We start from the raw sequence: 26,511 nt of genomic DNA on the forward strand, positions 1-26,511 counted from the left end.
AATTAAATTATCTTATAATTTCTTTATAATTAATTATCTTTGTATGAAATTAAGATAATAATTATCTTTTTTACAAGATAGAAGTTTAACAATTTCAGATTGAGAATAGAAAATACAATAACAATGTAATGGACGGAAGAAATGAGTCATATAATAAATTAAAATATAAAAATATCTCTAATTTAATATTGGATGTTATGATTATTTTTTATTTTTAAATAATTATGTCACACAATCAATTCATATTACTCAACTCATGATACCAAATTTAAAAATTAACTGTATATAAATAATATAAATATCGTCTAACTATACTACTAGAGACGTAAAAAGTGAATTTCGAGTTAATCATATCTTGTACCGTTATGCATATAATCGAATAATCTTCTTTTTATAAAAAGTTTTCAACATAAGATAGTGGAATTGGAGTAGAAAATGCAATATGGCAAGCTAGACTCGTATTTCATTATCATTGTCTTAGGTAAGGGTCATTTCTTGTGAAAAACTTTACCTACTAATTATTAAATTTAATCAGGAAATTGGTTGCCTAGACATTTGAATGTGAAAAATTAATTGGTCTTCATTTTTTAATTTTAAAAAAAATAAATTAAAATTTCTTAGCTTTAAGTGTACTTTAATAATCATGGTACAATGGATTGTTATAAGCTTAAACCAATTATAGTCAAAGCAGAGGAATTACTTTGCTTAATAAACTGCAATCACCAAATTGATAAGTCAGAAATGCTTTCAAGCCAAGTTGTGTAGCAGCCACAAAGATAAGGTTTAAGCTTAGGGTGGGTTTTTGTCAACTTTGTAAATAATTAATTTGATCAATTTAGTCTTATTTGAAACTGATGTCATCATGGTCATTCTCTTTTTCTTTTTTCTTTTTTTTTTTAAATCTTAGTTTATAGTTAAATAGGTATAACAATTTAGTCTGAGTATTAAGATTTTGTTTGATTGATATTTTTATAATTCAACAAAATATACGATCAAATGTTATTTTCATATTATTTAGTTACATGTGAGGATTGATATTACTAGCATCAGAACAGGCGTTGCTTCCATCCACTGATCCTTCTGTCGGTTTTTTTATGATTCATTTCATGTTATATATTAATTATCTTTATACGTAAAAAAGAATATCAAAATTATTATAAAAATATTTTTATATCAATTAAATGAGAGATATATTGAGAACTAAAATATAGCAAAACTTTCTATACATATTATCAATTAATTTAACAAATAAAACATAAATAATAAAATCATCGGTCAAAACATGGTTTTTTTCTTGATAAATAAAAAGTTCAAAAATCCAAAGGTGTGGATATGTACATGGCACGTGCAACAGGGGAGATGCACGTGAGTCAGGCAGCGGGTGGGATGAGCGTTGAGGTGATAAATGCATGTTCCCCTGCCCTTCCTTATCCGGTACATTCCTTAGCATTTGCACGTGTGAATTGGGTCCCTTTTTCCGAAACCCCAGTACTAGTTCCCACCTTCATGTTAGGTCTAGCCCTCCATGCTGCTCTCATCCTGTTGTTTGGCTAACGTAACCACTGGTGCTTGCAAGGCCTTTCTGCTCTCTCCATGTTCTTGCATTTCCATGGAAATCAAGGACGACAAAGAATTACCATGAAATTATTTACCATTCAGAGGAACAAATTTATCAATTGAGTCGATAATCGTAATTGGTTCGATCAATACTATTAAATCAAATCGAGAAAATAAAAAATTTTCTCATTTCAAAAGTCATTGTGATTATCATAAAGAAAAAACTTGTGCCGGCTAACAGAATTTGTTAATGTATTGAAATGATTATAATGTAATGTAATTATCTTAAGCAAGTAGGAAAATGATTGAAGGAGACAGAAGAGTGGAAAAGAGTTTCCTTGAGAATTGTCTTTCTCAAGGAGGGGATTAGAAGGAAATCTTTTGCGGACTGTAGAAGCAATGGACCCGTGGCCACCCTTTGCTGCCGTAATGCTTGGCCTAATATATATTTTTTAATTATTTATCATTTTTAAATAAAAAAATAACATTAAAAAATGAAAGAGAGTGATGGATAATGGGATATCGAAATTATATACATAAAACATAGTCATGTGGATATACACAATATATATTTTAAAATTTGTAAGAAAGAAATCTGTGGCTCATAATTGTGGAATAAGAAGTACACATCAAATTAGGCCCCGCTATCCCAAGAAAACAAATATCAAGATAAAAAGAGAGAAATCATATGTTATTTACAGCTGAATTATGTCTATCAAACTATCAAATCCAGATAAAACATCAGCCCAATCAAAGTCCTTAGAATAGAAGTATCTACCCAATTTATCAACAGATAAAACTATACATGTTTATTTGTATTTTTGGTGGTGGAGATATAATATCCTAGAAAAGAGCTTGGAGAAGTCACTGTCATGGAGGGGCATCAAACATGGGGACTCTGGTCCCTCTAGTAACCTGTCCTATGTGAAAACTGGGAAGTGGGAGGGACCATGGCAGATAATGCAGGGAGAATGATGATGCTTCTCTCGTATGATTTTTAAAGGAAATTATCTCCCATAAAACTAAAAAGAAGAAGGGAATTCTGGTTTGATATAGGCAATGATTCCCACGTGCAGGTGCGGAACACCCCCCTAACCCTTGACTGCCTATCCTTGGGACAAGAACCGGTAGGTGTAAAACGTAAATATAAAAATACTACCCTGTTACTTTGGAAGATTAAGACATGGGAGCTGAGTTATTACATATTTCAAGCTTGACCCACACCTGCAGGCTACAAAAAAAAAAATGTACAGGTTTTGGATGTATTTCCTTGTTCAGTAGCATCATTTTGAGATCTGGTTCAACGGTCTAGCACATGCTTTTGTACAGTTTCATCAATGTCTATACTCTCTCTCTCTCTCTCTAACATTCTTCTCATTCTGTGGAAATTAAGCTTGGTTCATCACTGATGACATAAACTTGACCTCCTGGGTAATAAGTGCTAACCCTGATATAGTTTTTGTGCATTTGGTGATCCAGGAGAAACTGATCCTGCGAAAATTGCATTAGTTGATCATGAGATTCACTGCTTCTAAATTTTAACAGTGATTTTGTAAGAGATTTTTAGCGTTTCTTAAACCGATTCAGGAAAGTGCAAAGCAAGCTTGAAATCAAGTCCATGGAGGCTTCAAACCAACCCATCTAATTTGAGTCCACCAGCCTGATAGATGCGAATACACAGTGCTGGAAGAAACAGAGAAACAGAAAGAAAATGCCACGGAATGAAATGTTAAGCTTTATTTCCTGAATTGAAACATTCTGTGGCTCCACTTTTAGGCCTCTCTAACTGCTCTCGGAACCTGAAAGAATGACAATCCTTCTGATATTTATTTATCTACCAACATAAAGGCATGTCTTTTCGTATAATTATATTATCTGAACACCACTGTATCCTAATTCATCAAGAAGACAAGAAATGAACACAATGTCACTCTTCGACAGTCATCACATGCTTTTCCACCTTGCACCAGAATTCACTAGTTTGATATAAGCATTCTTAAAATCTTCGAAGAATATATTCTGATTGTCTGCGTATTTTGTGATCCATCTGTGAATCATATATAAGCTTTCCATTAGTTAAGTATACTAACGAAAATTTTATACGCATGCAAGCGATCTTCCCAAACAACCATCTTCCTCAGTCCCCCCTTATGGGCTTGCCAGCAAGAATTGCATTTAAATGTTCTTAATGGAGAACCCCTTATACGAACTTAGACTTAATGATAATAACTATATTGGTAAGAATTCAAGATGAGACAGGATAACAACTAAATGGAAATTTAAGAGGATTTCCAAAGACGAACCTTAAGCATTCATCATCCTCTACAATGGCATGATCTGAAGGAAGCCCGATCATGCTTGACATACCAGCTACATGCAAAAAAAAAAAAAAATCAGTGCAGAAATAACAGAAACAGTTAGGAGTGCAGAACATAAATATATCAGCAATTGACCAGCTGAAAATAAAAACATAAATGAGAGAGAGTCCCTTGATGCTATAAGCAAATGAAGACCAGGCTCAAATCCCTATTAAGGGCTACTCTGATTCTATACATTTTAGGTATTGTTTGACATATTATTTTTGAGAATAAGGGAAGTATAGAATGGCTAAAGTGTCTTCATAATCAGCATTTACAGAAAATACTTGTATGAATTAGAAACTCTCATTTGGAATATCTGTAACATCAAGCTTCAAGCATTTCTTCAAAGGCAGTATCTTAACTCTGTTGAATGGGAAACAACCAAAAGGATTAAGAGAAATAAAAGAGTATAAATTTTATTCCATGTTGAGTTATGTACCTGAAGACTTCCATGGTTTCTCCAGAAGAATTTTGAAGTATGAGTTATCAAAAGCAACTGGACTTCCAAAACCTTTACCCCCGAGAGTGTGAGCCCCAGATAGAGCAACTAGTTCTTGTGCTCTGCAAAAAGAGAACAACATGCCTTGAATTTCTTCAAACTGAACGTTTACAATGAAGTACTGAATTCATTAATTTCAAATGGACAATAGCTATCAAAACTTCTTATCTATGTTATGAAAATTATTTTATATTTAACCAAACTTTTTAGTTCTTATGGGAAAAAAAATTATTTTTCTCACGGGAAGAGCCATCCATATGTATCATGGAGAAAAAAAAAAATCTAGATATCATGGCAAAAGTAAGCGATGTTGCCAATGATTTAACATCCAGCTCAAATCATAGAAGATTGATTTATGGATATCAAACAGATGTAAACGTGAAACACAAAAATGTAAAAGGATGTTTGCTCGCAAAAACTCACGAGAAGCCCTTTCGTTGAAATGACTGCTTTAAGCCAGAAGCATCCAGAGATTCCTGGGGAAGCTTCCCTTCACGATCTGGCTCCCTGCATTGAATATTTACCTTTCAGTAATGGGGTAAAATCTCAAGTAGATGCCACAAAATGTACATAGAAATGAGACAGTGCTCCAAGTTAACGCTGCAAAGAACTAAAAAGTTAAAGATTATCAGGTAATAATAAAGAGTCAGGAAGTAACTTTATACTCATTTAGTCATTTTGAATGGCAGTTTCTAGCTTTTATCTTGGAAAAACATCCTTACATACCTAGTTGATCAGATACTAAGTTCTGTATTACTTAAGCGATGTCATTTTATAAGGTCAAAGCTAGGTGCTTACGCAGAATCTAGTCTGCCTAATGCAACAGGGATTTTCGGACCTCCACAAACAGAAACTGCTTCAGCTCCACCCACAGCAATCATGTCTGCCCATGATACTAACGAAGGAAAAAAATACACAACATATTAGCATGGTGACATACCATCCGTTTCTGTCAAATGTTTTCATCTGATATTTCAGAAAGAAAAACCTAGTTGTATTGCATCCACTTCTTTCTTTGCTTTCTCTAGAACCTAAACAACGATGCATTAGAATTACGAGGAAAGCAAAAGCCAAAAGTACATATAAATACAAAACTTTTGTCTGAATTAGAAAGAGAGAAACGGAGAGAATGCCTTCAGAGACTTTTTGAGGCCAGCGTTTTCAGGTCTTTCGAGTTCATAAACTATAGAACCATTCATACCACCTGCATGAACAATAAAAAATAACAGTAAATTCACTGGTTCAAAAACTTTTACTAAAGGAACATAGCATGCTACAGAACAGAATTCAAATTTTTTCAATCAAAACAAACCCAAACTCAGATCCTACTGAATTCCAATTAATAAATAATTTGGCAAGTTTTGGTACCTGAATTTTCAGCCATTTCAAAGGTTCCAGCGTCATGAAATACTAAACGAAGAACACCGGCAGCCTTCCCCTTGGTTACAACTTTGCTTATCTCTTCCTTAATACGCAGATACTCGCTCTGACCTGACCTTCAAAACCAATAAAGATCATCGTCCACAATGGACAATTTAAAGGTAAATTCAAAAACCCAATAAATTAATGATTTTTTTTTATTTTTTTGCATAACTTAGAACTTACTCAATTGCCTTAGCGCCACCATTACCCACAAATTCATGCAGAGGAAAAAGAAACGGTAGCGTTGCCGTAAATGCCAGCCCTCTCCTCCGGCTCAAGCTGCAATGGCGATTTTGTCCTGCAATCCAAGACCTTCTTCTTTTAAATGAGTTCAAAAGATTAAAACTAATACCACCACTTGTTTTCCTTTCATCACCTGACGTGTCGTGGATGGTAGAATAACAAGCAGTGGATGGCTTGGCGCGAGATTCGACCGTTAGGAGAGAGGACCGTTGGGAAAGGGAGGGAAATTTGAATTTGAATTTAGTTGAAGAGAAAGTAGAGGAAGAAGGGAAGGGAGAGGAACTCGAGGTTGCCGATGAACTCATCATCCTCTACGGACGGTTCCAAATGAGCGGTTCAGAAAGTTCTCACTGCGGAAAAGGTTTCATTTTTTGGGAGGGTCAAGGGTGGTGATTGGCTGCAGTTGAGCTCACCAGGAGCAAGAAAGTCAAGAGACTGGATTGGTTTATGGCCTGAAGAAGTCCGCTGTCAACCGGTCAAAGGTTAGAGAAGTTACTCAAATTCGATTATAAATAATAATTTTTTATATTAAATTTTAATTATATATATTATTTATAAGTTAGTTTCATTAATGTAATACTTATTAAAATTTATCAATTGTTTTAAATATTATTTTTAAATTTTAATTTATTTTTTATGAAACTAATTTTAATTTATTAATTTAAATTTCATTAATAATATATAAAATTATTTTAAATATATTTTAATTAGATAATTAATAAATATGCACATTTAACAAACTGTGTTTAAAAAATTCAAATTTAAATTCAAGTAATAATTTAAAAAATTAATAAACTATTTATAAAGTTCGAATTAACATAACGAATACCACACCTATTGACATTCCTATTAGTGTCAAAATTTCTCCACATTACAATTTCTTACATTTTTGTTTAAGTTTCTTTTTGCTTGATGTTTTCAACTGTTAACAGGATATGTTAAGAGTTACTGTCTTGCAAGTTTGGTCATAATCAACAGTAATTATACAGAAAAAAGTGATGATCCTGAGGCTTGATTTGTATCAGCTAATAGCTAGTAGTACAAAAATTTTTGAATAATAAATCTAACAAATATACAGGGCAGATGAGATGTTAAAACATGATACAATCTATGAAACAAGTGCACCAAACTCCTCCGTCTTCAGCCATTGTTATCTTGGACCAGAAAGCCTCACAGCTGAAAGATAAGCATCACTGTTGCAGTCTGATGGTCCTGAGGCTGAGGATGTGCCCTCTCCGCTCATGGTAATCGATTTAAAGAAATTTGAATAAAGGCGAGAACCTAATGGGGAAGACATTGGCGGCTTTGGAACAGGGGAGAGACCTTCTAGCATTTGAACAACTTTGGTCATTGATGGCCTTAAATGCATATCCTCCTGTATGCACCATAATGCAACTTTGCCAGCAGTAAAAACTCTCTCATCTTCTCCTTGGATACTCAGCCGCGAATCAAGGATGTCTCTCAGCTTCCCTTCGTCTAACATCTTAAAAGCATAGGACGGCAAGTAAGATTTCTCTGAAGATTCTGCAGGGTCAAAGTTTTTCCTTCCGCCAATGATTTCGAGCAGCAGCATGCCGTAGCTGTAAACATCACTCTTCTCTGATATTGCGTAGTTTGTGATCCACTCAGGTGCAAGGTAACCCCTGGTGCCCCTTAGAGTGGTGAAAACATGGCTTTGCTCTCGAGTCATTAGCTTTGCCAAGCCAAAATCTGAGACTTTGGCTAGGAAATTGTCATCAAGCAATACATTTTCTGGCTTTATGTCACAATGCACAATCTTTGCATCACAATCTTCATGGAGATAAGCTAGCCCTTTGGCTGTTCCCACTGCAATATTGAATCTTGTTTCCCAATCCAGTAGGGGTTCTTCTCCATTTCTCCTGAAGATCCATTTATCTAAGGAACCATTTGCCATGTATTCATACGCAAGAAGTCGGTGGCTCCCTTCAGCACAGAAGCCTTTCAGCCTGACCAGGTGCAGATGATGGATACTGCCAATGATACCAACTTCAGCTCGAAACTCTTTCTTTCCCTGACCAATGCCTTCCAATTTCTTCACAGCAATTTGAGTTCCATCTGGAAGAGTTCCTCGGTATACTGAGCCAAATCCTCCATGCCCAAGCTTAACAGAGAAGTTATTTGTAGCAGTCTGAAGATCACTGTAAGTGAAACGAGTAGGCATCCCAGTTAAACTTCCCAAGAAATTATCCTCCTCTGAAGTCTCTTCGGGAGATTCTGGCATTTTCTTCTTTTTCTTGTAGTATCGATATGACACAAAAAGTAGGCCAAAAATAACCAGTACTGTAGAAAGAACTATAATCACAACATATGGGAAACCTTTTTTGCCACCTCCATCCCCTGCACCATTTGCATTGCTCGACATCTTGACAAAAGCAACTAAATCAGACTGCTGTTTAGAGTTTTGGAAGCTACCAATATGGTCAAACAGGAAACAATTCCTCGAGCTATTGTCATAGAAAACAGCCATACAGGAGCAGTTGCCAAGGCAAGATGCTTTGCAACCGCTCAGATCAGTTTTTGAAGATGGAGAAACATAGGCAAGTGCAAAATAACTGAGCCCAGTTCCAGCATCAAAAAGATCTACAGCATCCTTTCCCTGACTGCAGGGAGAGGCAATACCTGTTTTGCAATTGCCAAGTCCTGATGGACACTGGCACCTGGTGTTGTCTGCAGTTCCTGAACAAACAAAATATGGCTGACAAGCTTCTGGTGTGCCACACGGATCTGCTGGAATTTTTGTTGTTGTAGAGGACCCTTTATCATGGAGATTGAAGAAAGATATAAAGCCATCACTTCCTAACACTGCAATCCAAGTGGCATTTGCATCAATAGGATCTGAGATTGTAAATTGCCATAGCAAGACTTTGCTTTCATCAAATAAACTCCATGAATTCGCATCAAGAGATGCTACGGTGACCTCGCCACCATTTTTGTTAATGGTTCTTCGCGTGTCCTTCCCCATGGACCAATAGGGCTGCAGAGTTGAGTAACCTGCTGAAAGAATCATGTCGCCTGATTTGATTTCAAGAATATAGCTCAAGTTACTGGCGCTAGGATTGCTAACAAGTCTCATTCCTTCTCTAAACTCTTGGTTTGAAATAAGGGTATCAGATGGATGATCAAAACTCTGCCACACTACTTTGCCACCATCCCCTTGCAAAACCAAATTCCCCGAATCCTGCAATACCATAGCAGAAACTCCTTTGTCACCAGTATTTGTTGTCCAAACCACATTTTCTCCTTTCCGTAATAGCACGTTACCATTTTTGTCAAACACAAAGTCATCAGAATTCGAAACAGGGGAGTCTCTGTTAGCCGCCCAGATTACTTTTGTAGTCTCCATGTGGACGATAACTAGTAGAAACAATGTGACATCTGAAGTAGTGGCAAAGCCGAGACCAAATTTTGAGTTGTTAGATACAAGAAACACCCCATTATTGTCGATCCAATTCATTTGAGAACCTTGAAATCCCGGTTCAATCGTCCCAACAGTTTGAATGCTAGCCATACAGGTTTCAGACAAAAAGAGGGTAGATAGTGCAAAAAAGCACAGAAAACGAATAAAACCTCTACTTTCCATTAGAAAACTCCGAATTGAGCCAAAATAAGGTCTTAGAAGAGAACAACAAAATACCCAGGATAGACAAAAAAGAAGGAAATTTTCCTGACCCTAAACTAAGGAGGATATACAGAAAGAAAAATGGGTTCTCTACCGTCTATACAAGAAGCAGCGAAGCATAATTTCTCCCGAAACCTTATTTGGCAACTCTTTTGCACCACCAAACTGACATCAAGTTGCCAGGAACACAAAATTGTCGCTCTGAAGGAAGCAGATTTGAAGACATAGTAAGCTATCTAGTCCTAAATTCAACAAAGTTCAGATTTTGGAATACAAAGAGACCATAACAAAACATTAAAGCTTTAAGATAACAAGTTACTGGATGAAAAAGGAAGAAAATTTGACATTTACAAGTTGAGATGAAGGCAAAACAAAGCATATACTTGCCAGAAACTGCAATTCAGGGTGTGAAACCAGATGACTGATAAGTTTTAAGAACTTGAAGTTTAGCCTTTTCTCAAAGCTCAAAAATTCAAGAAAGAACTGCCCAGAATATGAACAAAAGAGAAAAAAAAGGGAACAGAAACAGACACGGAAAGGGCAAGTTGACAAACTGATGAGCAGTGTTCATTTGACCATGAGATCCGACCTACTAGAATTGATGTGTACTCTTCATTTTGCCATGATATGGAAAGCTTTTTGGAGAAACACGGAAAAGAATGTGAAAGAAAAGAAGCAAATTCAGAAGTGTTCTCCTAATAACATCAGCAAAAAATACAAAAGAAGATAAAGAGTATAAAGGAGACACTGAGAACGTAGCAAAGGAAAAAAAAAAAAAAACAGGAAGCTCTCACCTCATTTTGTTGGGTTAGTTGCAAAAACAAGTGGATTTGCGGACATGGGTCTCTGGCTTTTTCCTCAATCTGTTTTCTGCTTCTGTCATAGAGTTGAAGAGAGATCTGAGCTGCCGTTCTCTGTTTCCCAAACTGATTATTTTATTTCTTTTATTTTGTGTTTGCTAGGCTTCCAAAGCTGATATAGAAACTGTCAAAAAAAACAGAGACTTTAGATTGTAAGTGGGGTTGATAGATCCAATACATAATTTCTTGTGCATCTGTTTAACCTGTGGAAAATTGAGAACCCAAATTTCCTCCCCCCCTCCCATTGTAATACTCGAAAGGGTTAAAACTTGCCACCCATTTACCATTTCTTCCCATCATTTTGTGAATATCAAAAAATTGGTTTTTTAATCTTTATGATGACAGATAGACTGGGCATTGATTGTTTATGTATATATATATATATATATCTTATAAGATTAAGGGTTTTGTTTTATTATATTGGACATTAGGGGGATGGGGGTTGGCTGGTGAGTGACTGGTATGGGTCAGGAAGTGAAATGGCAATGGCGGATTGGCAGATAATTTAATGCCAAGTGGGAGAGTAAAGTTCCGGGTAGGCGTCGAAATCTGCCACTGCCACCCTCTGGGCTAGGGTCTTCTAAGCCAAACTTCAAATGAATGGGTCCCCCAAACGTCAAAATAGCCCAAAACTTAACTTTTTCTTTTGCTTTCTTTCCATTCCGTCTGCTTTTTTCAAACATTTCCCTCTGAAAACGCCAAATTTACAATGTTATTTCTTTCACGTGTTATGTTAATTTATTATAATAAATAATAATATAATATATTTTTAACATATTACGACCTGATCATTTGATTTATATTATGATTAGTTAATATATTATTTAAATATAAAATAATAAATGTTATTTTAATTAGTTGATAATTAATTAATTATTAATTATAAAAATTTAATTGATGTAAAATATAAATACAAAAACTTAATTAAATATAATAAAATTTTTTAAAATATTATATGAAAAAAATGAATGTTCAGGTGTTCATATTTGGATCTCTAACTTTAGGTTTATACTTACATTATTGATAGGTTTGAAAATTTTCAAAATTTAATCAATTAATAAAGTAAAAGAAGTCCACCTTTTTATGATTTTACTCACCCACCCAACCACTTAAAGCTAGTCAGTGGCATTTACTATGTAAGATAGTTTATGATTGTGTAGTAGTTTTTTAAACTTTATTTTTTAAAAAAATCAAGTAATTAATGTAAATGTAAATGTAATTTTAAATATATAAAAGAGCCTACCAAATTTGTGAATTTATTGCCTGCCAATTGCATTAATTAACTCCAAAGAAAAACAAAATCAACAATTTTCCAACTGCACCAGACTTTATGGCTTTGTTTTGGGGTTTTAAATTCTTGGATCTAATGGATGGGTAGGAAGCAAATATTTGTAGGCAACTGTGTACGCCTCATGAATCACAACACATCACATGCAATTGCCAAAAAACTTTGGTTTGGATTTTTATTTTATTGCAAGTTGCCTTATATCGTAAATTGTCACATTACAAAAATAAAGTCATTATTATATGGTTAAATACCATGGTATTAACCTAATTTTCTAATAGTCTCTCATTTTGTTTTTGTTTTTCTCTTCTTTATAATCTTGTTTAATTATATCATGTCATAACCGTATCATTTTTAAGTACGACATTAATAGTTATATAAATAAATATGGATTTAAGATGATTAATTAAACAAATCAAGATTTTAAATACATACACAGGTATTTCGCCATATTACATGATAAGACACATTAATAAGTTTATTAAACAATATAAATTTTATTAAGAGCTGAAATAATTAATTTACACAATATGACCACAAACACAAGAATCAAACGTGGCTTGCACGGATGGTGTTTGGCAAATAGACAGCGGAATAAACTTAACAGGGTGCCGGAAACCCTGAATACAAGTAAGATTATTAGCAAGGATATGATCCTGTTTTACCTAAACTTGATTTTCAAGAATAATAATAATAATAATAATTTAAGTATTAAACATAGGTCTTAACAAAAGATTATGAGATATAAACAAAGTGGAGTAAGCTGGACAAGATCCTTACCTTCCGTTAATCCTTCTCTATAATCAAGAAAAACAAAAGGGTTTCCATCTCTTGATTCAATGATTTGGGATAATTTATGATTATACTAATAAAAAATAATTCATAAATGAAGAAAAGCGAAATATTCATTTCATTTAAACCAGTCGTTGTAATGTCGTACCGATAAATAAAAAAATTAAATAATTCAAAAAGGTCTAGCACGCCATGGAATTGAAAAGTATGACCGAATATTGCTACTATATGGTTTGAAAATGAGACCATGGAGAGCAGTATCCCACTTACTTTCAACAAAATCTTCATTCATTCTAAGGAAAAGCTACCACCGTCTACACTACTCTCCAACTGGACACGGCTTGTTTTACAGCTGTGTTTTGTAATTTTACTGGCTTTATTTCAATATAATATTTCGACCGATTAATTAATATCAGCGGAAATACAATAATGGTTCATATTATAAACTAAATCAGTGAAATTATTGTAAGATTACGATGCTGTTAGAGAATCGTTAACAATCAGGACTTGAGAAAAAGGATAATTGGATGCATGTGGGGGAATATATCTCAGAGCTCTTTTGAATCTATTAAATTAATCTTTTTTAAGGTCGAAATTGTCATCACGAGACAACCATTACTGTTGTAGATGTATATTAAAAAAATAATATTATTTTAGGGTTCATTTAATTAACACATTGATTATTTGATTATCATATTAAATCCATAGGACCCCTTGGCTGTCAAGGTGCCAATAAAACATGCGGGCTGGTCGCCATATCCGATCCCATGCTCATCGCCTTATTCAAAATCTAAAAATAATTGGAGTCGGTGCTGCGATGCTAATGTCTCCAATAATTCTACTTTTAATTCTCACAAAATTAACATTATTTTGCAAATTTACATCCTTAATATCCTCTAATCAACTTTTGCATATATTAATTTAATGGTAAAATGAAATGTAAATTTATATTTGATATATTGTCAGTGTATAAATTTTATATAATATGATGTAATCATTGACTGCTGCTGTTGATGTACAGAGATGAAAGTATATTAACTCTAAATGCCCACAATGTATATATGAATTTATGATATGTTTATAAACTAAGCCTGACGGCTCCTCCATCGAAATCGGATGTTTATTCTTTGGATCACTCCCTCTTTCTCCATCGCTTAGGCTGTCTGCCAAAGTCAATACATTGGCTTAGCTTGCCGCCAATGGGGTTTTGCATCATTTTACCAAGGGAGAGACTCTGAGACAAAAGGCAAAGAGACAGCGTTTCATGGGTTTCTCACATGGGAATCGGGGGGGAAGGGGGTTTGGCTCATGATTTCATGGATCTTCCACAGCCTGTCTGCTCATCTTTTCTTGTTTCTTGCCCTGTGGATGCAAAACCCAGTTTTTGCAACTTGGTTTTCCTTGGATTTCGGACAGGGAGTTGTACGGACAGCGGGTTCTTTTTAACTTGCATGGGACTAGGGTTTTATCTGTCGTAAAGTTAAAATGTGTCAAATGACAATGAGCATTTATAAAAGAAATTACTATGCATGCATGTCAAGTTTTTAAATAATTCGAAAATGAATAAAATTAATAATATTGTAATTATAATCTAAACATAATTATTATCTAATAAAATTTTATTAATTTAGTTTATAATCTATATTGTATAATGATTTTTAAAGAAAAATATCATGAAGTGAATTTGTTTTGAATTATTAGGTTTAAACTATGCTAAAAATTTTGATTATTTTTATTTTTTTATAGACATGCAAATCTTCTACAATTCCTCCATTTGATTCCTTGTCCCAAGACATTACTTAAAATGGATTTTGAGAATGGGGGAGATGTGAACACATGAATATAACATATTTCTTTGCTAGCAAGAGAAAGATCAATCCTTCTAGAATCTCAAATGAAGCTAATTAAGCTAATTAACAACGCCATCTAATTTACCCTTACACGATACATTTGGATGCATATAATATCTAATCTCCTCTGATATACCATTAGTTTATATAATATCTATACATTAAAGATAAAACGAATTTTAAAATTAAAAACTTTAAAGAATTTTTAATTTTTAAATTATTTATTAATGAAATAATACCATTTGATTTCTTAATAATATATTCATCGACAGTATATTAAATATAAACTCTTTAAATAAAATTGATCTTTTGATAATAAATATTATTATAAGAAGACCGGGTTGAATAGAACCAATCCTTTATGGCAAGAAACTTCTTGCATGGAAATGAAGAAACTTGGGGTTGCTTTAGGCTTCATCAACACAAAAATTCCATGAATTTGCCTGCTTAAGGAAACATCTTTCCCATTTAAACGTATTGCATCAGTAATAGCTGTGTCAAAATGACATCATATATTGAACTAGAACATGTAATGTTTCCCAAATTAAAGAAGAAGAAAAACCAATAGAGAAAGATAAAGGGTAGAGCTTTTAGGTTATCAGCACGAACCACTTAAAATAAATTAGAGGTGAAAATTCCTGATAATACAATATTTTATTAGAGATGAGAGCTGAAAGGGGCAAAGGTCATTCCTTGGGAACGCACTGAGGAAAAAGGTAGGGTTTTTACTTGGTTTCCAGGCTGACCATCACAAAACCTGTCAAAGGTTTAAAGTCGTAAGTGTTGGAAAAAATAAAAATAAAAAACAAGTTTTCAACATTAAAGTATGCATTAGATAATCTTAAAAGCCTTTTGAAGTTTGGATTTTTCAACGAATTGAGGAGGACTTTTGAACTTTGTAAATTAATTATTCACACATTTAAAGTGTTTATAATAAATCGCACAAGCCTCAAAAGTGATCATCAGCATGTTCTATTTGGGATTTGATGTCAAAGGGTGGGTAAGAAAAATGTTAGCTTTTTTCTTTTTTGCAAGTTGCTCTCCCCCTATCCCCCACCACTTTTTTTTTTGAAAAGCAAAAAATGTCAGGCAATTCTTGTTTTAATTTCAATTGGAAGAATTAAATTTTAATATTTTATCTTTCGATGTACTTAAAGAAATCTTTATCTTTCTATTTGTACTCATACAAATCTTTAATTTTAACGAGAAATTAACAACGATCAAACCTAATGCTTCTAGCATTTTGTATTTACATGGTGTATGATATGATTTGATGATGTGTTCACATGACCCATTTCACATTATTTGTTGTGTGGACACGTCAATTATCACATCATAAGTCACATGAACGAAAACTATCAATTAATGTTAACTTTGACATCTATTAATCTTCTATTAGAATTAAATATTTGTGTAGATAAAAATCAAAAGATAATTTTTTTTGAATATAATAAAATGATAAAAGGTTAATTGCATAATGGAACACAATTTACAGACTTTGTTTTAGTATTTAAGCTATTCATTCATACCTTACACTGATTCAAATTTAGAATAAATTTATAGAGTTATTGTTTGGGCCTTTGGACTCTGGCCCATTTAGATCCCTGTTGGGCCTAACCCCCCCAAAAGGCGACGTTTGCTTTGTGCCCATTTTGGATCCAATTCTCAAATTTTGAAGTGGCTAACCCAACCCAGCCCATGTTGAAATCTCTAATTCTCACAAGCCCAATCTCCCAAACCAATAATCGAAGCACGTGACTGCCAGGTAGTCTCAAGGCACGTGGCTCATCGCAAGCGCAAACCGGGATTTTAACTGCAGCTGGCACTTACTTTCCTTGAAAGCGTTAGGACCAATTTCGCACGCGTTCACAATGCCCATTTTCAAGCAAACCAAAAACCGTAAACGGATATGTTTCCGTTTTGTTTTGTCCTACGCGTAATTCACGTGTCGGATTAGCTGCCGAATTCAACGTGGCAGTTTCCCACAGGGCTCCATGACACTGTATTAAACATTCTACCCAGCTCTTTTATCTTACGTCTCCAATGACAACTCGCCACGTAAGTCCGACAACAAGATCACGAGGTGTGTACGTGATTTCCCGCGCTGATACACGGCTTTCCTTCCTTGTTCGGGGCATTTTCCCTCCCTGTCTCTGACCCGAATTTAGAACGAGTCTATGTTTCCAGCACTCTGGTCTCTGGTTTTCTTATTCTCTGCTAAGGAATCTCTTTAGACTTTGATCCCAAATTTCCGTAAATAGCACTTACAAACTTTCTCTATCTCAAAACTTGAAGAGAGGATGAAGTGGGGGGTGAGGTCGCCAATAAAGAGGTTGCACGTGAAGGTGAAACCTTCGAAGCTTGAAGGGCTACGCAGAAGGCGGAAGAAGATGAAGGAGTTAGTAAGAAAATGGTGTTGGTTGAGATGGTATGGAAAGGACCCAAGTCTGGATTGGTTCCATTTTACAAATCGTCCTCAAGGCATAGAAGGGAACGTAGCAGTGTGAGAATTGTAGGAAATGGGAAGTCAATCGAATGGGATGATGAATTCGAGAGCTTATGCGATTTTCCAGCTGTTTCCAAAGATCGTGCTTCTGGTTCATGGGATGCGTTGTTCATGGTCTTACATGTAAGCAATTATTACTATATCCCCATCTCCTTTTTGATTCATTGGAAAAAAACACGTCGGATTTTCTTTTTGGGTATTGATTTGTTGGGTGGAACATAGGGGGAGAACGGTGAAAATAGCGGTAAATTGGCGGTGGTGGGGAAAGTTTCGTTGAATTTGGCAGAGTTGGTATTGGAAATAGAGTGTTCCGAGACTGAAAGAAAGGTTCCGATCACGTTGAACGTCGATGGTTCGGCCATCAAAGCTACTCTTTCGGTAAGTTCCGATGTTCGATTAAACTTTTCTTCGTCCCAACTCATTCTGCATTGGCTCCGCTCTGTTTCAAATATTTTATTCCATACTTTGTTCTGTCAAGACTTAGACAAAGCTTTGAATATTTCATGTTAGTTTATTTAATTTTCGGAATTAGAATACTATTATTTTAACTTAATGCAATTTCTGCCTCTGTCATGGCGCTGAACTTATGCCTAAAAATGGAGTCACCAGCAAACTTAACCAAGCTGTTTCTGTCTTACCCTTCTTAGTTCTTATGTTAATGTTTTAACGGAAAGATTATAGCTTTCTATTTATAGATAATTGAATTTTATTTATCCAAGAAAGCAGTGTGATGGCCTTTGCTGTAAAGAATCAATTGACATCTTTATATTACCAATTTCTGGAAGATAATCCCAACTAACTTATTATAAGTAATTACTTAATGAATGATTATGGTTAAACTTTTGTTTTTGTGAAGATTTTAGTGAGCTTTGCGGAGGTCAGAGGTCCACCGGACACGGCAGGAACTGTCCAAAGCTCAGCCGAGTCAAACAAGGAAGATGGGTTCTTTAAGATGGTGAAGGGTTTGACGCGCCAGAGGAAGGAAAATAGGGGTAAGACCAGCTGTCAAAAGGAGCAGCCGAGTTCGTGCGACTCGGACGAGTCACTTATATTTGACTCAGATGGCTTGCGTGGGAGTGAGTCCACCTCCACGAGTGAAAGTAGCAGCGGCGAGCTGAGTTTAGGACCTGAGTTGGAATCGTCCCAAAGTTTGGAAACTACCCAGAACCACATGGTAAGGCTGTTCTGCCGGAGGAAAAGGGAGTTACGTTTTAGATCGTTCAGGAAGAAAACAGAGCCGTTGGTTAATAAGAACACTGAAAGTAACGAATCTGACGTCCACCAACACCCTCGAAGCTGTTCTGTCGTTGACTCCCAGGTTGGTTTTGTCTTTTCTCTGTTTTATTACCAATCACTTCATTTGTCAAGTTTTGATTTTGAGTTGAAGCTAATTTTCATAATGCTTTTACTTCTTGCAGGATGCAAGCTGCTGGGAATTGAAAGAAATAGTCAGCAGAAATGAACAATCAAGGCTGAAAACCAATGTGTTCTTTGCCTCGTTTGACCAACGGAGTGAGAGAGCTGCCGGGGAGAGTGCCTGCACGGCCCTGGTCGCAGTCATCGCCCACTGGCTCCATTCAAACCAGGACTTCATGCCAACAAGACTTCAATTTGACAGCCTGATTACTGAAGGTTCATCAGAATGGCGTAAGCTTTGTGACAACATTACTTATACCAATTCCTTCCCTGATAAACACTTCGATCTCGAGACCGTTTTGGAAGCTGGTCTCAGGCCTGTAACAGTCTTGAAAGACAAATCGTTTACTGGGTTCTTTAGCCCTGAAAAGTTCGAGTGCTTAAAGGGTGCTATGTCTTTCGATGAGATATGGGAAGAAATAAGCAGCGACAGAAATGATTCTGACCCGAGGGTTTACATCGTCAGCTGGAACGATCATTTCTTCGTGTTGAAGGCTGAATCAAACGCTTATTACATCATTGATTCTTTGGGTGAGCGGCTGTTTGAGGGGTGTAACCAGGCATACATGTTGAAGTTTGATGGCTCGAGTTTGATGTATGGGAAGAAGGCCGGAAAGCAAGAAGCAGGCAACTCAGAGGAAACAGGTGAGGCGGAGGGGAAGGAGGGGGTTGAAGAAGAGGTAATTTGCAGTGGGAAAGAGTGTTGCAGGGAGTATATTAAAAGGTTTCTGGCTGCTATACCGGTCAGGGAACTTGAAGAGGAAGAGAAAAAGGGCACAGCGTCTTCTTTCTCTCTTCACCAGCGACTGCAGATTGATTTTCATTATACCTCTTCTTCTTCCTACTCCTGCTCCCCCTCTGCAACTTTTTCAACTGACTTCCTTATGTAAAGCAAAGAGTGTTTTTGAGCTCTTGTTTAGTATTTTTCTTACTCTCCAAAGTGTTCATGCAAAGAAATTGATGTACCACTATCTCAAAACTCGATTACGTTTAGTTCGATCTAATAAATGATCATAATAAATGCAGCAAAATTTGAAGATTGTAACGCCCTATCATTAGCTTTCGGTTCATAACCTACTTTCCAACCTGGAATTGAATCAATATTGCTCCCATTTTGATACTATGCTCCATCATAAATTGATCAGAAAAGCTGTACTCCCAGCAACTCCCCAAGCTCAAGTAAGAGGCTTTACTGAAAGATTAATCTTTTATCTATGATCAAATCCATACAAAAGCAAAGGATGGAATAATTCCTACAAAACGCCCAATCCCCATCCCTTCTTTTTTGTCAGCTGGGGATTCCTCGATCTTCTCAATATCAACCTTGAAAGATGCCTCAGGTTTCCGTTCGCAGACTCAAAACGTAGATGAAGCAGCAAGAGTCAGTCATTTTTATACTTTCAGATGCCAGGAACCTTTGAACCCCCGTCCTTACTTTTGAAGATCTCTCCCTCAAGCTTTTTAAAGACAAAATTACATTATCAGAAAGGTCCATATTCTCCACCACAATCAAGGTTGAAACTTGAAACTAAGAAAGATTAGAATCTGACCCCACCAATGGCAGCTCAGTACTCAAAATAAAGAAAAGGCAAACAACCCCCGTCATTCATTAATGATTTCCACCCTTCCTAATTAGACCAAGTATACAGGGCCCACATAACGGCCATCAAGAATATTGACTAAGAAAATAATACTGGTTAGATCTTGTAAAGAGACCTTGTCCCCTACTCAGTACTCATACAAACAATAGCTTTTTCTGCCAGATTTTTCATTTATTAGTTCTTGCCGCCCTACCTTCTTAATCAAACCAATCAGACAAGTTGTCCACTGACGAGATAACTCGTCCATTGATGAGATTATTTCTTCTAATGGGTAAGTTTAAGGCCAGGTGAAGAGAAAAGAACAACTTTTCTTCACGGATAACATACTGTCCATGTGTCACAACCACAACTAAGCAGAAATGAAAGCTGATCACAGAAAAAGCCTATGGCTAAGTTGCCCCGAATACAGTACCCAAAGCATTTATATTATTCTTATGCTTTTGCACTTTACTGTTTTCCAGAGTGTTTATCAAATAAAGCCATGGATCAGACAGAAGGAAACTGTGGTATCAAAAGTGAACATTGACTCATAGGGCTTAAAGTTCTACAAGCAGCAACATGTAAGACAACATTCTTTATACATTGCGGATCAAGAGTCCCTTCTGTCCGTTTGTTGGTGATTGCCTCATCTAACTGAAACTCACTCAATATGTACACCTCACATTCTTGCAACATTTAAACACACTGCTCATCAACACATAACTCTAACTACAAAAAGATGGCAAAAAAAGAAAAAAAGAAAAAAAAAAAAAGAGCAGCAGCACATACTCACCAAGGCCATGTCAATGGTCTAAAGGGACTGAGTCTAGGATCCTGCACTTTTCATTCTTCCAGTTAAGTGGCTGTAAGGAAGCTTTGGCGGCAAACAAAATTGCTGATCCACTGCTGGACCATAAACTGTCTTTCTCTTTCTCATTGTTGCATCTACATTCACATGCTCACCTTCTACACTCCATTTGTTTAAAGATGAGTTCAAAGGGTCTTCTCTGTTGCTCCTAGGAAAGGAAGATAACATTTTATCAATTGATGGCGTCAGATCACCGAATCTGTTCCACTCTAGAGAGGTGGAACCAGTGTCTTCAATTTCCTGAAGCCGACTCTTTCCAACACTCCAGCAAGGTATTGAAAGAGGGCGGCCCAACCGCAACGATAGATCACAAGCAATTTCATGTGGGTTGTAAGAGGTATTTCTCACATCTGTTTGGTTCATGTTATTGGAAGAGTCCACATCAGGAGAGAAGAGGTTATCAATGACACCCATCTTAGCAGGCTCTACTGTGTTAGATATTGCCTTGGGGAAGATTCCAAAACCATGCTGCATTTCTTCAAATTTATGGTGGTTTCCATAGTAAAGAGGATAAACTGAATACAAATTAGGAGGAGGATACTTCTCCATAGGTAAGCATTGGCTATAACTAGGAAGAGGACCATTCTCAGATGCAAAAGGAAACTTGTTAGTTGTGCAATTACTGTCCTGGGCAATGTGCTTCTGAGATTCAGAGCCTAAATGAGTCACGTTCATGATTGTGGATTTCATGAAGCCAGAATAAGTAGCCATGAAATTTGGGTTAGTTGTGAGATTTGCTTGAGTAGTGTACTCTGCCTCTTGAGTGCCCGGGCTAAGGTAACACCTCGGATTGCAATTGCGTTGGCTCCTCAAGGTTCTTCTTGGGGTGCAGCCTAAATTGAGAGCAGCTAACCAGCAATAAGATAGATAAATCACATCTCAGGGAACAAAAAAAATTACGCTTTATAAAAGGTACTACATTTGAAGCCAGTGCTCTTCATAATTAACCCAAAAAATATCCAGAAGCAACAAAGCCCCAATTAAAAATATGCATACTTGGCCTCAAATTCAAACAGAGGAAATTAGGCAGCAGAATTGAAAGGGTACCTTCAATACAAGGTTGAAGAAGCTCTCCTGTTTCAGTACTCTCATCGCGTTTAATGATTGTGTTAATAGCATCATTTGTTCGATCCCACAGGGTTTTAAGGTCCATGTACTCAGCCTGTGCAATAATTAGAATGCAAAATATGAACTTGACATGCAAAATATGAACTTGACAGATCAACAGAACCAATCCCACCCCCTCCATTAAAGAAGACGAAGAAGAAGAGAACCTAATGCATTTACTACTAACAAATTTACTTGGTCTCCAAACTACACAAGGAACGAGCAAAACGACGGAAAATATCGTGATCAAGGTTTGTTCTTTCCATTTAAAACTTAATATAGCCGAGCAGAGGAGGATGAGCAGTGTTAAGTTTCAACAGACAGTGGGCAAAAAGAGAATTTTTACCTCGGAATTGGCTTTGGAATACATAATTTCTTCTGCTTTCAAGACAACAACAGGAAGTTTCTCTTGCCATTCCTTGTTCTTCTTGGTTGCTGAGCTATGAATCTCATTTACAACTCTAAACCAAATCAAATACATATAAAAAAAAAACTAGTGACAAACAAATCTAGTAAGTAGATATAGCTGCACATGAAATAAATACAAAGTGAAAGTGGGAAAGGACCTGAAAATTTCTTGAATGACAGAACCTCTCATGGGTTGGTGTCTATCACTATGCCAAGCTCTTCTCTCACAGACATAAGGTCTTGGACCTGGTCTAGGCATCTTCAATGATTTTGAGTGAAGAAGAAACAGAGAAGAGAGAAGGGCTTTTGTTTCTTCAAAGAGAACCAAAAGGCCAGGCTCTGTAGAAACTTGGGGTAGCTTATGCTTTTGGCTTTCCTTTTTCATACACTGGCCAAAAAATGCAACACTGTACCAAGCAAAATATAAGCCGTGAAAGAGAGAGAGAGTGAGAGAGAAAAGAGAATGGGGGGTTTCTTGGTTTGGGGCTTTCTTTTTCTTTCCTTTCTGTCACAAACTCAATAATTTCAAGGGGGTTTAATTGATGAGTTTGGTGTGTCCCCCACTCATCCACATGCCTGCTTCCCCTAGCCCCAAGAGTCTCTCTCTTTCCTCTTATTTTATTATTGTTTCTTGGGTTTCTTTTTTACTACCCTCATGTCCCAAGTCCTGACCATACGTACATGCTAGTGGTAGGGGTAGAGGAATTGATAACATTGTCACTGTCGGTGGCATCTATGTGACCCCAACCTCTTACTCATCCCCCTATTCTGCAAAGTCCTCGTGATTTGCAAATCTTCATCAACAGTGGCAAATCCCCTTGCGCTTATAATGTCTCAATACACTCACAGGGCCAAAACTCATGCTTTTGACTGTTGCTTTAACCTTTTCTGAGGTTTGTCCTGATTGCCAAAAATAGAAAAATTAACCTCAAAAATTATATTCTACATGTACGTGCATACCTACAACATGATTCATCCATGCATGCATGTATGTATCCATCAAGAACCATGTGCTTGTACGGATAAAAGGGAATAAAAAACACCCATCAGTATTCAAGGTTTATCTTTTCACTAGTGTGTCTTCCATCACCAAAATTCACGAACTTTTTGCTTCATTGCACCCATGGCAAAGAAGCTCTTCTGGGAAAACTACAAACTTTTTGGGTGCGTGGAGAGGCAGTGAACCGTGTGAATGATCCATGCAAGCAGCGTAGGCCATGATCTGTCCACGACGGGGTCCAAGCCTTAGCCCGCCCCCCTCCTCTTTGGGCTGGGAATGGTCCCGTTGTCGATGGGTGGGTTAGCCAAGCTTAGCCACCACTAGCCGACACACCGTGTTTTTCACTTTTCTTTTCCTTTTTCTAAGTTAAAGTAATTAAGGATTTAATTAACATCAAAATTTAAATGAAATAACAAGTTAAATTTAGAAAAAAAATTGACAAACTCAAACTCTAAAATGAATATTAAGCTAGAAGACAACAATCATTCAGTTGAATTTTGTTTAGTAATAATAGCATTCATCCATTGTAGCAAATACAACCTTAAACATGTGGGTCCCACTTTGCTTGCATGTCAGCCACGTGTGAATCCCATAAAATTAGTCTTAACGTTTTAGCCACAGACTTGCCATAAGAAGAAAGAAATTTCTCACCCGCCAGATAATGGAAATCCTGTTGACTGATTCACACTACCATTAGCAGAAAAAGCAGTATTTCCACGGCCTTCATTATTATCTTCGCATAAATTACAAAAAAACATTTTCTGTATTATTTTCCGCCGTCGATTTAGCTTACCATAAAAAAATATTTCCACAAATCCTCCTGCTTACACCAAATCCCACTTTTCTCTCTCTAGATGTCACTCTCTTTCGCTCTCTAGGATTTGTTTCCCTCTCTCTGTCTGTGTGGCTGTCTCAGTGTCTGAAAGTCACTCTCTTTCCACTCTAACGGAGGAAACGGATCAACCATGCTGTCCCCAACCCCGCTGTCTCTTTTATGTGCTCTGCTCCTCTGCTTGCCTTTAGCCGTTATTATTACAATCAATTCTCCGGCGACCACCACAACCACCACCGTCATCGAGGGTTCCGGAGACAACCCAGTCCCGGATTTTGTCCCTGCAGCCAAAACCCACCAAAGATTCTCCTTTAAACCACCGCCCCTTCCGCTAGAAGATGACAAATCACTGTTCCGAGTCGCTGCCCGAGTCAGCTCCAGGCCCCTTCCTGGGTCTCCTAAAAAGATTGCATTTTTATTCCTTACCATAACGCCTCTCCCTTTTGCGCCCCTCTGGGAGCTTTATTTTAACCAAACGCCTAGAAACCTCTTCAATATTTATGTCCATGCCGACCCGACTTACCCATACGACTCGCCGTTTTCAGGCGTGTTCGCTAACCGAGTCATCCCTTCGAAACCCGCTCTCCGTTTCACGCCTACTCTCATCTCTGCTGCGCGGCGGTTATTGGCTCACGCGCTGCTTCATGATCCATCAAATTACATGTTTGCCCTTTTGTCCGCCTCTTGCATACCCATTCGCTCGTTTAACTTCACTTACAAAACCCTAACTCGGTCCAAGAAAAGCTTCATCGAGATTCTGAACAACGAGATTGGGAGTTACGACAGGTGGGCTGCGCGTGGGCCGGATGCGATGTTGCCGGAGGTTAAGTTGGAGGATTTTAGGATTGGGTCCCAGTTTTGGTCGCTGACACGTAAGCACACGAGGCTCGTCGTAGGCGACCAGAAGATTTGGGCCAAGTTCAATCAACCGTGCGTGGTTTGGGACACGTGTTACCCTGAAGAAAATTACTTTCCCACCCTCTTGCACATGCTAGATCCCCGTGGCATTGTGCCTGCCACTCTGACCCACGTGGACTGGAACGGCAGCTCCGATGGTCACCCCCGCACGTACGAGGCATCCGAGGTTGGCCCCCAGTTGGTCATGCAGCTTAGAAAGGACAAGCCTAGATACGGGGACGACGGAACCAACGACTCCGATTCGTCCGTGATGCAGCGGCGTGACGCGTTCTTGTTCGCTCGGAAGTTTTCCCCGGATTCAATCCAGCCCTTGTTGACTATAGCTAGTGACATCATTTTCAAAGATTAAAGGATTTTGTTTACGCGGTCGCGTGAATGTTATTTTTGTAAATTTCCTTCTTTCTACATTCTAACATATAAAAAAGGGAAAAAAGGCTGGGAAAGAACCCAGTAATTTTGTTTCTGTCAAACGTGCCCTTATTTTTCGCGCCTTTGTCCTTGAGTGAACTCGATCCGGGTGACCCGGTTTGAAGAAATACAGAAACAAGAAACGTTTTAGTCTTCTTTTCGAGGAACTTTAAGGTTAATAAAAAAAATGAATTTAACAGAAACACAAATTCGTAGCCAAACACTGTGTTAGAGTGTGGTGGAAGCGAGGCTTCGATTTTCGAGCCACCGCGTTTTCTATCTGGGTTGGACCAGCTGATCCGGTTTTCTTTTCCGGTTCTTCTCTATAACTTTTAGGTGGGTTATTTTCTACTAATCTTATCCATTCCCTGCCTTTTTCACCTTTCCTTAACGATGTTGATTGACCATATTTCTCTTTTGGTCGGGACCAATTTTGACATTGATCTCCATGTGGTTCTGCTGTGACAGACACACACCTGTGCAACTTTATTGGGGCACCAATTAGGAAAATCTCTAAATATTAAGAGTAAATTTTTTTCATAAAAAAATTTTATTTAAGATGTAAAATGCTTTATGGGTAGATTAAAAAATATTTATTGAGTATGTAAAATATTTTATGCTCTTGAGAGGTGCAAGAAATTTTTTTGGAGAAAAGAAAAAATGCTTTTATTCTAAACCTAGCAATATAAATTTAATGAATTCGTAATATTTAACTTAAAATATTAAAAAATAAAATAATATTAATATTTAATTTAAAATATAAATATTATTTAATACTATTAAAATTAAAAATACTTTTCAATAAAATCATTAGTGTAATTAATCTATAAATTGAATAAATTTTATTAATAATTATAATAAAAATATTTTAATTATCATTCTTTGATGAATTCACATTTTTAAATATAAATTTTAAATATTTTACACAATTGATGAATATTGATATTTTTATGACGTTAT

The 26,511-nt window shown here is 36.6% G+C and overlaps 5 protein-coding genes across 13 annotated transcripts; 2 read left to right on the forward strand and 3 right to left on the reverse strand.

Annotated features, from left to right (window-relative positions):
- Nucleotides 1-2,312: 2,312 nt before the first annotated feature.
- On the reverse strand, nt 2,313-6,402 carry APX6 (ascorbate peroxidase 6). Of its 4 annotated transcripts, none has more exons than XR_002444723.1 (11): nt 6,215-6,402; nt 6,022-6,136; nt 5,785-5,912; nt 5,550-5,620; nt 5,405-5,447; nt 5,215-5,311; nt 4,840-4,923; nt 4,357-4,478; nt 3,861-3,927; nt 3,195-3,356; nt 2,314-3,048 (listed from the first exon to the last, which is right to left on the reverse strand). XR_002444723.1 is itself a non-coding variant. In XM_021420989.2 (10 exons), the coding sequence occupies exons 1-10, from the start codon at nt 6,387-6,389 to the stop codon at nt 3,287-3,289; spliced, it is 972 nt and encodes a 323-aa protein (XP_021276664.1). In that variant the 5' UTR covers nt 6,390-6,402; the 3' UTR covers nt 2,313-3,286. The 4 variants fall into 4 exon arrangements, 2 of the variants coding, with proteins under 2 accessions (XP_021276664.1, XP_021276663.1); XR_002444722.1 differs by having other exon boundaries at nt 2,346-3,048; nt 3,137-3,604; XM_021420989.2 differs by having other exon boundaries at nt 2,313-3,356.
- Nucleotides 6,403-7,062: 660 nt separating this feature from the next.
- SD2-5 (S-domain-2 5) lies at nt 7,063-11,019 on the reverse strand. 3 transcript variants are annotated; one of them, XM_021419732.2, is made up of 2 exons: nt 10,785-11,019; nt 7,063-10,705 (listed from the first exon to the last, which is right to left on the reverse strand). In XM_021419732.2, exon 2 carries the CDS (start codon nt 9,680-9,682, stop codon nt 7,232-7,234), a length of 2,451 nt encoding a protein of 816 aa, XP_021275407.1. In that variant the 5' UTR covers nt 9,683-10,705; nt 10,785-11,019; the 3' UTR covers nt 7,063-7,231. The 3 variants fall into 3 exon arrangements, with proteins under 3 accessions (XP_021275407.1, XP_021275409.1, XP_021275408.1); XM_021419734.2 differs by having other exon boundaries at nt 7,063-9,477; nt 10,516-11,019; XM_021419733.2 differs by having other exon boundaries at nt 7,063-9,922; nt 10,516-11,019.
- Nucleotides 11,020-16,635: 5,616 nt separating this feature from the next.
- On the forward strand, nt 16,636-19,461 carry LOC110410161 (uncharacterized). Its single transcript, XM_021419740.2, is given in 5 exon segments — nt 16,636-16,887; nt 16,890-17,137; nt 17,237-17,392; nt 17,871-18,332; nt 18,433-19,461. Coding segments are annotated over 5 exon segments (1,833 nt in total). The 5' UTR covers nt 16,636-16,808; the 3' UTR covers nt 19,321-19,461.
- An 86-nt stretch (nt 19,462-19,547) lies between these two features.
- Nucleotides 19,548-22,896, reverse strand: LOC110410162 (histone acetyltransferase). Of its 4 annotated transcripts, none has more exons than XM_021419743.1 (5): nt 22,552-22,896; nt 22,332-22,446; nt 21,926-22,040; nt 20,804-21,726; nt 19,548-19,887 (listed from the first exon to the last, which is right to left on the reverse strand). In XM_021419743.1, exons 1-4 carry the CDS (start codon nt 22,776-22,778, stop codon nt 20,837-20,839), a joined length of 1,347 nt encoding a protein of 448 aa, XP_021275418.1. In that variant the 5' UTR covers nt 22,779-22,896; the 3' UTR covers nt 19,548-19,887; nt 20,804-20,836. The 4 variants fall into 4 exon arrangements, with proteins under 4 accessions (XP_021275418.1, XP_021275417.1, XP_021275419.1 ...); XM_021419742.1 differs by lacking the exon at nt 19,548-19,887 and adding an exon at nt 20,541-20,696; XM_021419744.1 differs by lacking the exon at nt 19,548-19,887 and having other exon boundaries at nt 20,541-21,711.
- A 1,022-nt stretch (nt 22,897-23,918) lies between these two features.
- LOC110410163 (Core-2/I-branching beta-1,6-N-acetylglucosaminyltransferase family protein) lies at nt 23,919-25,596 on the forward strand. The gene has a single exon (XM_021419745.1). The coding sequence runs from the start codon at nt 24,359-24,361 to the stop codon at nt 25,490-25,492; it is 1,134 nt and encodes a 377-aa protein (XP_021275420.1). The 5' UTR covers nt 23,919-24,358; the 3' UTR covers nt 25,493-25,596.
- The last annotated feature ends 915 nt before the right edge of the window (nt 25,597-26,511 follow it).

This window comes from Theobroma umbraticum, unplaced genomic scaffold, assembly GCF_002168275.2.
Source record: "Theobroma umbraticum cultivar Fairchild unplaced genomic scaffold, ASM216827v3 scaffold_56.0, whole genome shotgun sequence".
NCBI classification, from domain to species: Eukaryota; Viridiplantae; Streptophyta; class Magnoliopsida; order Malvales; family Malvaceae; genus Theobroma; species Theobroma umbraticum.

Bases quoted from the DNA above. Each gene is read 5' to 3' on its own strand.
- APX6 (XM_021420988.1), bottom strand. From the start codon at position 6,389: ATGATGAGTTCATCGGCAACCTCGAGTTCCTCTCCCTTCCCTTCTTCC. The intron at 5,448-5,549 runs GCATTCTCTCCG...ATCGTTGTTTAG, and splicing joins GCCTCAAAAAGTCTCTGAAG to GTTCTAGAGAAAGCAAAGAA. The intron at 4,924-5,214 runs GTAAGCACCTAG...TATTCAATGCAG, and splicing joins TTAGGCAGACTAGATTCTGC to GGAGCCAGATCGTGAAGGGA.
- SD2-5 (XM_021419732.2), bottom strand. From the start codon at position 9,682: ATGGAAAGTAGAGGTTTTATTCGTTTTCTGTGCTTTTTTGCACTATCT.
- LOC110410162 (XM_021419743.1), bottom strand. From the start codon at position 22,778: ATGAAAAAGGAAAGCCAAAAGCATAAGCTACCCCAAGTTTCTACAGAG. The intron at 22,447-22,551 runs GTCCTTTCCCAC...GATTTGGTTTAG, and splicing joins GTCATTCAAGAAATTTTCAG to AGTTGTAAATGAGATTCATA. The intron at 22,041-22,331 runs GTAAAAATTCTC...ATTATTGCACAG, and splicing joins ATTCCAAAGCCAATTCCGAG to GCTGAGTACATGGACCTTAA.
- LOC110410163 (XM_021419745.1), top strand. From the start codon at position 24,359: ATGCTGTCCCCAACCCCGCTGTCTCTTTTATGTGCTCTGCTCCTCTGC.